This window comes from Gobius niger, assembly GCF_951799975.1.
Source record: "Gobius niger genome assembly, chromosome: 3".
Taxonomy (NCBI): Eukaryota; Metazoa; Chordata; class Actinopteri; order Gobiiformes; family Gobiidae; genus Gobius; species Gobius niger.
In genome coordinates, this window is record NC_136854.1 from 23,222,643 (window position 1) to 23,236,214 (window position 13,572).

Here is a 13,572-nt window from a genome sequence, read left to right on the forward strand (position 1 = left end):
CTTTGTTTAATCAGGGACTGAGATTAGGAATCTCCTTTTCAGAGCCAGGACTCTCCTGAAAATGAGATTGTCTTTAGTGATAGGGGAAACCTGTGCACCTATGCACACTCAACGGGAAACATGCAAAATTCACACAGAAAGGCCCCGTCCAGGTGGAAATCGAACCCGAGACTTTCTTGCAGTGTGGCCGTTTCACAGTGATCATCTTCCAGCCATTTCTTCAAGTTCAAGCAAAACATTTACTCTTATCATAAACAAATCAAACAAAAATCATGTAAGATTTTGTCCTCACATGTCACAACACTATCAGTATGTTTTGGTTCATCCTTTGCACATATCGATAATGGCTCGGTGTCAAAGTCTCCTCGTGCTCCTTTCCCCATGTTGACACAGTTGCATAACATGACAGAAAATGGTGCAGATATATATAAGGACAAACTAGGACACCAAAGAACACATGTAAGTGTTTAAAATGAAGAGGATTTCTGTTTTTATTCTGAGTTTGCTGTCTCTGGGGCAGTGTGCTCCACTTGACTCCTGCGAGGCTCTGTTGAAACCTATAGCTATCAGCCATGGTGAAGTAAGTAAAAGTCTATACTTTTATAACATGTGTTCATTTTGATGCAAAAGGGATGTGTTCTATGTTCCAGATGCAGGGAAAGTGGATGTACATTGGTGGGACATCTGATCTCCCTGGAAGCCGGTCCCTGAGCCACCTGTTGACAAGTGCCTGGATTGAGTGCCGACCAACATCACAGAGTAACATACTAGAACTCATCCAAGCTCAGAGAATGTACTCACAAAATACACAAAACCGCCCACTCCACGATCTCTAAGAGAAAATCTAATAATAAAAATGAAATCTTTTTCTACAGATACGGACAATGCTCCACCCTGAAGTACAACGTGACATTTGAAAACAACACTCTTGTAATTGGTAAGAAATGTGGAGCACAACTTTAGAAAATGTATAATGGAAAATTGTCTCCTATTATAGTAATGTTAATGTGTCTTTTTGGCAGAGCATCCATTTTATTTAAAAGAGGTGTATCTCCCAACTGAATGCATTGATTGTTTGGCTGCCTATGAAACAGTTGAGACTGGGAGTGACTCCTTTACAAGTCTGCTTTTTTTCAGTAAGTGATATCAAACATCTAAATGTGTGTGTGAACGGATATGGAGTAATAACAATTATTATTATTATTATTATTATTATTATTATTATTATTATTATTATTATTATTATTATTATTATTATTATTATTATTATTATTATTATTATTATTATTATTATTATTATTATATCAACCTAACACTTCTCAGGCAAAAGCAGAACTGCCTCAGCTGCTGCTGTGGAGATGTTTCAGAAACAAGCTGAATGTCTGAATATGCCCTCACTTCTGATGGCCAGCCCTGATTCTGGTACGTTTTGGTCGAGAAAATGCTTTGTTATAACATATATAGTACTCTCAGAATATTATGTTATTCAGAAATCTGCCCTGAAGACCAACCTGCAGTGGAGGGACTGCCTGCTCTTAATAAATATCTGGAGGCCAAGACAGGACATCATATTGCAAGATTCCTGGACACCATGTTCGATCTATTCATCAACTAGACTGTTGACCTTTTATTAGTCTTGTATTGTATTTAAGTTACAATAAAGGCGTTATGTACACAAGAATTTCTGTTTTTCTTTGTTGTTTTTTTTACATTTGATTATTAATTTAAATATAATTAACAATATGTGGATGTATAAATAAATCTTTAACCATCTGTTCAGCTGTGTGGCTCAAACTCAGCCCGCCCACTAGAAATGTTTAATCTCTGATGATGCAGAAAGTCCCTATAGTTATTCTCTCCCCCATTTCCTGCTGTATTAAGTCAATATTTCCTGCTGTAGTCAAAAATACCTTATAATAAATAAAGCTAGAGACTGCTAAGACAGTGTAGTTTAAATTATAATATTTATATAACTGTTCAATTTATGACCCATGATTTTGTAGCCAGCAAAAACAAATGTTCTTTATGTTTGTCAGGGTCAGAGTGTTTGTTTGCACAACCACACGGTCAGTGACCACAGAAATTCAATATTATGTTGTAGCAGCTATTATATATACTGCTCTCTATCAAGCCTTGTAGTAGAAGAAGTTGAAAGTAAAGATGAGGTCTCTTGCTCTGCTTGTGCTGCTCTGCTTCGTTTGTTTGGGACATGCAGATCTCGACTGTGGAGCTCTTCTCAAACCAATACATTACAATCACGATGAGGTCAGTATGTTTACCATCATTATTTTATATACCAAACTGGTTAAGCGTGTTGTGACATAATGGTTTATGTACCCTACAGCTGAGGGGCAAGTATCACTTTCTTGGTGGGAGCTCAAATCTCCCAGGAAGTCGATCCTGGGCCTACACCCTGACCGGTGTCTGGGCTGAAGCCTTCCCAACTTCCCAAAGCGACATTTTTGAATTCACCCAAGCTCAGAGAATGTAACTGCAAAGAGCCACAGACATGCCGCAGTCTATTCACTCCAATCAAGCCAAACAATATGCCTTTATGACCATCTAGCTAGCACATGGGCACATTTTTGAGCGTATAATCTGCAACTATAGGAAAGCAGTTATTGCTGCAAAAGAAGGGTCCGCCAGCTATTCAATAAAGGGGATCACTTACTTATTCAAATGCTGTTGTGAATGTCTCGTGTTTTTCTGCAAAATATCTTGATAAACTAAATTCATTTTTCCATTGATGATAGCACTTTGTCCAGACCCTGAGGCAACAAAACAGCCCCACACCATGATTCAATGGGGAAATGAATTCACAAGTTTATCAAGAATTTTGCAGAAACACCTGAGACATTCAAAACAGCATGTGAATAAGTAAGTGAACCCTTGTATTAAATAGCTGCTGGTCCTTCTTTTGCTGCAATAACTGCTTTCCTGTAGTAGCAGATTAGACACTCACAAAGATCAGGATGAATCTTGGACCATTGCTCTTTACAAAACTGCTGTTCAGCAAGATTCAGGAGGTGTACTCACTTATTCCTCCCTGTCCTGTGAATGTTTACATGTTATGGCCTTTAAAAATATGATAAAATGTAAATGTTTGGGTGACATTAGTTCAAGCAGACACTGTTAACTCATTCTTGTGATTTTAATAAAGATCAGACCACATTTTATGACCAATTTAGGTAGAAATGTGACAAATTCCAAACGGTGTCACGGTTTGTCATTAGCTATTACAACATGGCCCTTGTCAAAATTTGCACGCCAACTTAAGAGAAAAAATGTCAAATGCTGCTCAATAGTTACACTAAAGTAAACTCTGTAAACTCAATGAACAAATAATCAGTTATTAACATAGAGGTCTAGATGTTAAGCTCTGTGATCTCGTGTCATTCCAGGTTTGGAAAATGTTTCAATATAAAGTATAAAATGGCCATTGAAAACGGTGCCCTTGTGATGAGTGAGTAAAAAGAACCAGCATTATTGTTTTTTGAATGCATTTGTGTAATAGCTCATTGCTTCATTCAGAGCAACCAGAGCACTCATTTTACCTGAAGGATGAATACCTTTTGACCGACTGCCCTGACTGTGTGACTCTGTATGAAACAGCCACCTCTGGGAACGACACATTCTACAGCCTGTTGTTGTTCAGTAAGAAAAAATATCCACTGTCTCATGATAACTGTGGAAAGGCAAGTGCCATGACTGTTTTCATTGTTAGATCGATCACTGAAGTTAGCAGCAGGTCCTATAAAAAGATTTTATGTTTTATTATTATTTTAAGAGAAAATAAGGTTTTTAAATATATTTGGGTTGTATAAACTGGTTGCTGAATTCTGTTTTAGAAAGAAATTATCCTGCGTGTCCCCCATCCAGGTAAAAGCAGGACTGTGCCGGATTCAGCGCTGGAGATGCTAAAGAAGCAAGCAGAATGTCAGAATATGCCTTCAGTCATCATGCTGAACAAACATTCTGGTGCTAATTGTTGTACTTCTGAATAGTATGAAGACTTTTTGTCGTTTCACAGTATTGTACTAATGTTGTATGTTTTTCTGTTCGTACTCAGAGGCGTGCCCGGACGACCCTGCGCCCATGGATGGCGCTGAGGCCTTTAGATATGTTATGGAGGCAAAGATGGTACATGTGTTTGGCAGAATCATGGACGCTCTTTTTGACATATTTGTGAACTGAGTGAGTGACTAGATGTTACTCCACTGCAACTTGTGTGAATAAAGTGTGCAGGAGTTTGCCATACCTCTGAGGTTTTCTGTTGTATCTTTTAGTGTTACAAAGCACATGAACAAACTGGGAGGCTTAGCCTGAATACTCAAGACTTCCTATTCACTGGGGTGGTCCTGTGGGGGCAGAGCTTAGGGTGGCACTAAGCCAATCCAATTGTCCTGTAATTTGTATTCCTGTCCCTGTCCCTTTGAGTGCATTCTACACTTTCAGGCCAACATTAGAAATAATTGTCCTTCATTTTTTGCCTGATGAAATAAGGAAATATTGTGTATGGTGAACATACACAACACACACCGTTAACCGTATGTGTATCCCCCAAGCAGGAATGTGGAATGAGTTAGATAAAGAGCCTAAACGGAGCAAAAAGTATGCTAGTGAACAATTATAATTACTATTGCATTCATAAACAGGCACCCACTTGCATGTTTGTGTGTGGTTGCCTGTATATGAACATTGAAGTATTATAAAGAAAGTTAAGACCCTAATGTATCATTGAGCGTCAAAAACAGTAAATTTAGTGTTTTAGTGAATTCATTTTGTATGACCAACAAAGTCAGTTTATTTATTCTAATTTTTCATGACTATAAACAAATGTTTCCAATGTTAAATGTTCATGGAATACATATATGTATGTATATTGTACAAATGTCATTTTTGACTTGAGCATCTGTTTCTTGCTTGATGTTACTATGAATGAGAGATGAGGTGTAGGTTTTTAAAAGTTCTTTGAACTTCTTCCCACTCCTTTTGAGCACAATAGTCTTGTTTTGTTTTTGTTATTCTGTAAAAAGAAATGTTTAAAATACTTTTCTGCTCAAATGAATAAATGAAATGAAGGAATAATACAAATGTATTATTATTATTATTATTATTATTATTATTATTATTATTATTATTATTATCCTAACTGAACTGCATTTACTACATTTGCATGAAAGGGTTTGCGCTTATTTATTAAAATGTCCCTATATGCTATAGGTAGTTTGATGATGTAATTGACCTTATGAACAGCCCCTCCCTTGGACATTGGTGACCAATTAGATTCCAGGGGTGGACAGTGACCCTGGCCCACCTCTTGCAGTGGGTACAGAAATGGGAACTTTAGCCCAATAAATTGAATCTATTACAGACAAAACTCTTCACATACTAGTTTTATAACAGTAGTTTCCACCATGAGGCTGCTCCTTACTGCTGTGGCCGTGCTGAGCTTTCTGTGTGTTGGACACACAGCTCCAACCATCAGCTGTGACATTCTGACACAGAAGATTAACATAGAAAACAGAGACCAGGTAAGAACGATTGAGACCATAGAAGGAATTAATTGAACGTTAGCATAAAATATTTGAGCTTGCAGCTTTTGGGCAAATGGATGTATGTGGCAGAGACCGTTAATATGCCAGGAATCAAGACACTGACAAAGAAATATGTGGACAGTGCATTTGTAAATATCAGCACTCATCCCGATAACAACATGTTCACGTTTCTTCAATCTCAGAAATCGTACGTATCAAAGTTATAACAATTTCTTAGTATTTTCCCATTTTAATGTTCCTGCATTATTGCTGCACTGTTCAGGTTTGGCAGCTGCATATCTTTTACAAGCTCTTCACTTGTGGTTGACAACAGTTTTCAAACGAGTATGTATGGCAAAGCCAACACAAATATTGTCCCCGACTATAATGTGGTAACAGATATTTTTGTCTGGTGACAGCTATTCCTTACAAAGTCATTGAGATTCTGCTGACCACTGGCTGTCCTGACTGCCTTGTTTTTAAGGGCAATTTCACACTTGGGTCAACTTACTATCAAAGCCTGCAGCTACTGAGTAAGAATGTTTCAGTGCTGTACATTTGTATTCACAATTTTAACATAATAATTATTATTTTGTGAGTTTAGGCAGAAGGAGGATATTGAGCACAGCTGAACTCGATGAATTTAAGAAACAGGCAGCATGTCTGAATTTACCACCACCTGTATTCATGGACCCAGAAAAAGGTAATGGCAACACTGAATGACTGAATGTGTTTTTTGTTTCCGTGGCAAAATGTTAACACTTATTCTACCCCCAGAGCTGTGCTCAGAGGAGCAGGACACCAGCACCAGAGACATCACCTCCCTGCTGAACAGCAACATCAGCACACAGTTGTTTGACATGATCGAATCATTCGCCAACACTGAAGGCGGCCTCACAGGCTTCATCGACACCATTTTGAGCAACCTGCCCGGAGCAAAGACAGATTGATTCTATTATGGAAATATTATACTTGTACTACAATTAGAGCTGTGTAAATAATCATACACATACCCACTTGTATTTTGTATCAGTCAGCCAGTAATCCCAGTAATCCCGAATAATTACTGGGATTACTGGGTAATCCCAGTAATTATATCCCATATAATTAATCCCATATTTTCATTCTTATAGTAAACACAGACAAAGATGCCAATTTGACAATGCACCAGGTCAGTGGTTCTCAATCTTTTGGAGCCGCGACCCCCAATATAACAGGTAAAGGACCCGCCCGGGTCACACCGTGAGAAATAGAAACATTAGCCTACATATTTCTTAAAAAACAAAGAAAAAAAAATCAACAAACCACAAACAAATAATGGCACTCACATACACACATCAAAAACATGCTACAATAAAATATTATACTATATGCTAATGAAAATATGCATATTTTATATAAATGATCTGGCGACCCCCCTAATTTGTCTCCCGACCCCCTTGGGAGTCCCGACCCCCAGGTTGAGAACCACTGCACTAGGGGGAGGGGCTGCACTTAAAAATGCTGATTTTCTTGTTTTTGAACAATTAACGAGGGAGTACGTATATTTTTAAATGATTATTTGTAGCATTTCTCACAGGGATGTGCTTATAAACACATTTCGCAACTTTCAGGAAGCAATACTGTCATAATAACTTTCGATGCATTGCATGCAAAAAGGTTTTTTTATGCAAATTTTATTCCACTACTAGAAAACAATCAGGTATAGACTCTTTAAACTGGAATGGTGTGACATTTCTCAATCAACATGTTCTATTTAGACAAGTCAAAAACTGATTAAACTTGTTTTAGAGCAGGATGCTCGTCGCCTTGTTTATTGGTTGTAACTGTACAGATTGGGAAATGGACACATAGTATATTTCGCTCAGTGTGACGCACACACAAAAACCCCTTGGATATATATAAAAAGGATTTCAGATGCCAAGATCATTGACAGAATATGCTTAACATCTGTACTTGGCCTTAGCCTTGACTCGATCAAAAATCCACAAAGTGAACCCCACACCAACACAAGTGCTGGTACAAAATCTTTCTCCCTTCCGACATGATAAACATGCATGAGTATAGTGTAGACACTGAGAATGTGCTTGTATTTGGGTGAAGTTACATAAATTCAAAATGACCTGTTTGAGTCATGAGTCCAATAATGTTAACACATGCAAGGACTGGACACTGATGTTTTCTATGCTACATTTTTTATGTTATTCTTTGCCCTGAGTGAGTAGAAACCAAGTAATTATAATTAGCCTTATATTTCTAGGTGTTATCTAATTATTTTGTGTCAATTTACAATAAATAGATTTGTTATTTAAATGTAGCATCACACAAGTCTATTTCATTTATCTGATGTAAAAAAAAAAAAAAGCATCTGTTCAACGGCTCACATCAGGGGCCACTTCCTTGAAAATCAGTGAGAAAAAGTATGTGGTACAAAAACAAAGAAAAGGAAACATAAATGTGCTTGAGTGTTGAATATGACCACTAGTATTTTAGGGTTAATTTATGTAATGAATGGCCATTCAAGCAATTTATGACATAAATTTGCTATGACAAAGAAAAAAACCTGCAGTAGAAACTAGAGCGTATACCAACACATCGATAATTTTTTGCTTGTTGCTCCCTTTCTCATATACACCGCGTGAACAGCTCCATCACCAATAACATAATCCCCTCTCAAACAGGCAGTAAATAAACTTTACAAGTCACTTGTCTTTGTCACTCCTGGCTCCTGTGCCATAGGTGTTTTCTAGGCAGCCCTTTTACTTCTTGGACATGCCTCATGAAGATCACATACTGAGAGTTGTCCCATGCACACAGCAGCTCCACACCCATTCACTAAACATGAGCTTGCAGTCAGAGTGATTGTCACTGGCACTGCAGATGAGGACTGATCATATATGACGATGATATTACTGGTTAAAAAAATGTTACACCACAGTTTTGGCAAACATAAATTAAACATTTGTCCTTCGGCTAGGGAACTGGTTGGGATGAGGTTTCCTTTGGAAGTCCTTCATAAATTTGCTTCACCAAAACCATTGTTACAAAGCACTGGGAGTATTGTACGTAATATTAGTGCACTGACAGAAGAGTAACGCTTACAGTCATTGTCTTACTGTGTTGCTTGGACAATTTAAAAATGAAAGTTCACTGTTCAAATCAATAGTGCTGCTCATAGCTTGCTGGTCCTCAGATGTCCTCCCACAGGCTGGTGCTGTTGCTGTGTCTTGTCATTGAGCAAGTTCACAGAGCTCTTTTCAAGTTCATTCCAGATAGATAAGGGGTGTAAACAAATTTGTGGATCAGGTAAGTCAAGGGAGGATAAGGTTTATCATAACACTGTAAACAAAATTGTTGGAGTATTTAAGGTGAACAGTTTTCTGAATAAACAGCCTTCGAGGACAGCAGTGCATGTACGAACTCCACAACAGTCGATTTAGTCTGGTCTGAAGATGGGGATTTTAGGTAAGAACTCTATGAGAATTACCTGAAAGGACAGAAATACAAAAAAAACACTTATAGTACAATTGTCATACTCGTGTTTCATATGTAACAATCGTAACTGCACGGCACAAAACAACCAATTCAGACCAATAAAAAAAAACAAGTGAACTACATGCATTGATTTTTTAGAACTATCAGATATGACCTTAGATCTTTGAAATCTAAATAAACGTAACATTTCACAGTAGTTCTTTGATCCTGGAAGCACCTCACCCCATCATGCCGTCTTTCTCACATTCTAAGCATCATTAAGAAACCAGAAATGCTCTAGCTCCACCAAAAATACCAATGGAAGACCCAAGTCTTTTCGCTTGTTACATTGCTACATTACATTGCACTGATGTGGTGAGAATATATGCATGTTTTATGGTTATGACTGACTCTTTGGGTTGACCATATGCAACATCAACGAATCATAGTATGGAGCAAATGTCCACATCAGGCTGATTTTTTCACAAATTACTACTTTTCCAACATACTTTTATGGGGCAAAAATAATTTTACCTCACAAAAAGAAAAAAAATCAGGAATAGCTCCTTTAACATGACATAGCTGTGTAATGTTTAATTAATATTAATGTTTACATTACATTAAAAAATAAATCTAGATTTTATTACAATCGACCGGCCAAAGTTCCCAAGTGAGGGAAAAGGACAACATAGAAATCTACTTGACTTTGGCTAGCGAGATAGAATCAATGTCATGCCCAGACATATCATATACTTACATATTCCATCATGTTGTTTGTCTCACACTTTCTTTTGCTTAGTCTCCAATGCAAACACAACTGCAAACAAAGGTCAGTATGGATTAAGACCTTAATGGATCACACATATTTCATAAACTGTGGGATGCATATCGAGTTACCTTATGATAAAGTCTGTTGTTCTCCCATTCCAACAGCTTTTCTATAGATCTTATGGTCTAAAGGAAAACATAACAACAATTAAAGGATACACATACTATTTTTAAACATGTATACAGTAAAACTGACCCTTTTGCTCAGACAGACGACAGGCCACAAGCTGAATCCTAATGTGCAACAACAGCAGAGACAGCCACAAAGGAGCCACCGCACATTAACAGGCAAAGTTTTCTTCAGGCAGCTGTTGACACGGTTGATACTGGCTTTGAATTCTTCAGGTGCCACCTAAAACACATGAAAAGAAACATTACATTGCTTAGCATGTTAACAGTTTTTTTTTATTTCTAAAATTGGAGTACAACTTTAAAAGTAGTTTACCTTTCCTGTAAGTGCTGAGGGAAACTCTGACTCGAATTTGTTACTAAGCCCAAACCTGTGAGAAAAACACACACCCAATCACTCATGGCCTGAGCTTGAGTTCCCTGGTATTTGTAGTGAAAGCAAACGCTGTTTTCTTCTTCTGTTAGGACTGTGGTCAAATATTGCAATTAGCCAAATATTGTACATTGTATAGTACATCAACTGTGCTGTTCTCAAAATCTAAGCTGCGTTAAGCCATAAAGCAGCTCCTTGTCTTTATTTTAGTTGATTTGCCCGATGCTAACTTTAGCATGCTACGCTAAACCTAAAAATTCGGCTAACTTTGAGATAACAGCAAGTTGTAGAGGAATGGATTTACAGCAACGCGAGGTTTTTTCTTGTGGGGCAGTAAAGATGTGTGTCGAAATGTTAAGCTGGATGCTTACACAGTGACATGTCCTGATCCTCGCACTACCACCGGGTCTGGCGAGTATTTCAGAAGCTGCTCCTCCGCGGCCCTGTCCTCGTCCTCTTCTTCCTCCTCCTCTTCGTAGATCTCATCAAAGTCCTCCATCATCTCACGATCCGGGAAAACTACCGGAAAGACTCGGGTCGACAATCAACAAACCCCACCGTGTACCAGCGCAAAGAAACCAGCGGAGATAAAGATAAACCGACCGAACCGAGAGGTACGTAAGGGCTCACATCGTTCAGAGCTACCGAGCAGTAACAAAACATCAACATCCGCCTCAGCAGCTGTACGACAACGGAAGTGACGTCATTACGACCCTAACATTTCAAAATAAAGCTATCAACGCCAGTAACATAGATTATTATATATATATGCCATCTATGCCATATAGTAGATCTATATCTATGCCATAGATATAAGATAGAAGAGATAACCAGCACGGTTAAAAATATGACACCTAGCCCAGCGTTGTCACATGGGTCATAGCAATTTCTACAAAAAGAAAACCTTTTTGTAGCATGGCTTTCAAATGAGGTCCATAGCTACATAGGAATGCTGTTTAGTGTCTTTTGGAGTTGCCCCTGGCTACCAGGTGTTGGTATTACAGCAATGTCAGCTCACCGCCAGAGTCAATCAATCAATCAATCAATCAATCAATCAATCAATCAATCAATCAATCAATCAATCAATCAATCAATCAATCAATCAATCAATCAATCAACCAATCAATCAATCAATCAATCAATCAATCAATCAATCAATCAATCAATCAACCAAGTTTATTTTATTTATAAAGCACTTTACAACAACACTAGGAAGACCAAAGTGCTTCACAGAAAGATAAAACAATTTACGAGTAACGTTACTGTAAAATAATGCACTCAAGTGTAAAAAAAAGACGTAGACTTTTGATAAATGTTTCAGCAGTGACAAATCAGGAAATCATTTTCTCAAGTTACTTATTTTTGAACAATCAAAACAAAACTTTCTGGAATTGATCTGCCAGAAGAAAAATGTGATTAACATACATCTCTCAACAACATTTCACAAACTGCACCTGAAACACCACCAAGTATATGGGAGGCTCTGGGCTGTATCCATATCCATCCTCTCTGCTTTGAGCAAGGGTCTGGAGTGTCTGACTGGAACAGGTGTATTGCACCGATGTGTCTGCATCACCATCTCTGACTGTGTGTGGGCCCTTAGCAAAGTGCATCTGTAAAATGTATAGAGGCTAATATACTTTGCTGTACCTGCTATTGTTGTGGCAGTCCTGACTGCAGTCATATAGTGCCTCACCCAAGAGTGAATTTTACAAACTCAGTCAAATATTTTTATTTTATTTTTTTTTAACTTTTCTTTTCTTTTCTCTTTCCGAGACGGTCTATGTTGAGGCAGGAATCAAACTAGGTAGACTGGAGTCATATTAATGAAGTAAACTGTTCCTAACCGTAGATGTGAATTTAGGTGGATATGTTTTTTTGAACACACAGGAACAATAAATCCATGAGAAGACCGTTCTTTTTATTAAGTGTTTTATTTTGAAAGAATCTACCGGAAATTGACCATGATAAGCCTTCCTCGAACTTCTTCCTGAAACTGCATTTTGTTTGAGACTGCGGGCTATTTTTGACAACATGCTTTCACACGTGTTGAAGGAAGTGTCTCCAAAGCTCACGAGTGGGATCCTTACAGTTGCTTTTTCATCTTGTTTGTTATTCGGAATCCAAGAATGCTGCAACATATCCCAAGGAATGTTTAGCGTTGGTGCCAGTGTTTTTGAAAATGGACATATTCACAGACTTTTTCTTTATCCCTTTTATCACAAGACTGTGCCCCAGCTTCTCCTCAGCATCGCCGCATTCGTGTTTCTCAGTGGCAGCCTGGAAAGAGGCTTTGGCACCGTTCGCTTCCTGGTCATGTTCCTCCTGCTTTCCACAACCACGGGATTGGCCTATGCGTGTTTGGACTTTCTGCAGGGCGCCGCCAACCAGACTGAAGGACTGCTTTCTACGGCTCTCGCTTGCATGGCTCTAACCACAATGCACACAAAGATGACCAAAGGATTTTTATGTGGCGTCAGTTTCCCCACGATAGCTCTTCCTTGGTTGTTTTTGATCATCACTACCATCCTCGTTCCAAACGCGGTGCTTCCTTGCAATATTATAGCCATTCTAACAGGCTGGATGTATGGCAGGGGGTGGTTTTCTCTGGTGCAAATGTCTGAATCAAGAGCCTCAGTGTTGGAAAAGATGATGCCTTTTAGATTTTTGAGACGCATCAGCAATGTTATGTTTGTCCCTGCTTCCACAGAGGATAGGAGGAAAACACTTCTTCCTCAAATAAGTGCTACACCAGGAACCTACCCAGTGCAAGCCTATGCTCCAGTTTCTAGCCTTAGCCCTCAGAACTCGGTTTCTCTGCAGCATGAAGGCTGGCCAAGCTACAACTACACGCTGGCCAATGCCTCAGCGCCTCTGCATCCTCATGGACAATCGCATGGACAATCTCATGGACATTCCCATAGCCACTATCCAGGACACAATCATACCCACAGTTGCAACCACAATCATAATTATCAGAATTCGTCAGAGGAGCAAACAATGTGACATTGAGTGTTAATATTACCCAAATTATTTTTTACTGTGGTTTCACATTGGATTCATCTCTCCACCGTTTAATCTGTTGTTTCACGCTGTGTAGAATTGTGCCTTTTGTATTCTTAATAAAGACTTTCTGGTGTTCACACAATTTCAACCACACTATTTAATGACTGTGTTAAAACCTCGAAAGGACAGAATAATGGGTCTAGCACAAAATTACTGTTTACATTA

At 38.4% G+C, this 13,572-nt stretch overlaps 5 protein-coding genes across 6 annotated transcripts; 4 read left to right on the forward strand and 1 right to left on the reverse strand.

Annotated features, from left to right (window-relative positions):
* Positions 1-447: 447 nt before the first annotated feature.
* Positions 448-1,638, forward strand: LOC306960673 (uncharacterized protein). Its single transcript, XM_079553146.1, has 6 exons — positions 448-580; positions 651-793; positions 876-937; positions 1,023-1,136; positions 1,324-1,422; positions 1,491-1,638. Exons 1-6 carry the CDS (start codon positions 473-475, stop codon positions 1,613-1,615), a joined length of 651 nt encoding a protein of 216 aa, XP_079409272.1. The 5' UTR covers positions 448-472; the 3' UTR covers positions 1,616-1,638.
* A 511-nt stretch (positions 1,639-2,149) lies between these two features.
* On the forward strand, positions 2,150-4,247 carry LOC306961158 (uncharacterized protein). 2 transcript variants are annotated; one of them, XM_079553777.1, is made up of 6 exons: positions 2,156-2,265; positions 2,345-2,487; positions 3,402-3,463; positions 3,532-3,654; positions 3,880-3,978; positions 4,070-4,244. In XM_079553777.1, the coding sequence occupies exons 1-6, from the start codon at positions 2,161-2,163 to the stop codon at positions 4,192-4,194; spliced, it is 657 nt and encodes a 218-aa protein (XP_079409903.1). In that variant the 5' UTR covers positions 2,156-2,160; the 3' UTR covers positions 4,195-4,244. The 2 variants fall into 2 exon arrangements, with proteins under 2 accessions (XP_079409904.1, XP_079409903.1); XM_079553778.1 differs by lacking the exon at positions 2,345-2,487 and having other exon boundaries at positions 2,150-2,265; positions 4,070-4,247.
* A 1,076-nt stretch (positions 4,248-5,323) lies between these two features.
* LOC306961278 (uncharacterized protein) lies at positions 5,324-6,573 on the forward strand. Its single transcript, XM_079553971.1, has 6 exons — positions 5,324-5,534; positions 5,600-5,745; positions 5,821-5,882; positions 5,957-6,070; positions 6,142-6,240; positions 6,315-6,573. The coding sequence occupies exons 1-6, from the start codon at positions 5,418-5,420 to the stop codon at positions 6,485-6,487; spliced, it is 711 nt and encodes a 236-aa protein (XP_079410097.1). The 5' UTR covers positions 5,324-5,417; the 3' UTR covers positions 6,488-6,573.
* A 649-nt stretch (positions 6,574-7,222) lies between these two features.
* chic2 (cysteine-rich hydrophobic domain 2) lies at positions 7,223-11,021 on the reverse strand. The gene is made up of 6 exons (XM_079554445.1): positions 10,713-11,021; positions 10,285-10,339; positions 10,036-10,191; positions 9,909-9,965; positions 9,769-9,828; positions 7,223-9,024 (listed from the first exon to the last, which is right to left on the reverse strand). Exons 1-6 carry the CDS (start codon positions 10,841-10,843, stop codon positions 8,974-8,976), a joined length of 510 nt encoding a protein of 169 aa, XP_079410571.1. The 5' UTR covers positions 10,844-11,021; the 3' UTR covers positions 7,223-8,973.
* A 1,299-nt stretch (positions 11,022-12,320) lies between these two features.
* Positions 12,321-13,492, forward strand: rhbdd2 (rhomboid domain containing 2). Its single transcript, XM_079553120.1, has one exon. The coding sequence runs from the start codon at positions 12,376-12,378 to the stop codon at positions 13,345-13,347; it is 972 nt and encodes a 323-aa protein (XP_079409246.1). The 5' UTR covers positions 12,321-12,375; the 3' UTR covers positions 13,348-13,492.
* Positions 13,493-13,572: the final 80 nt, after the last annotated feature.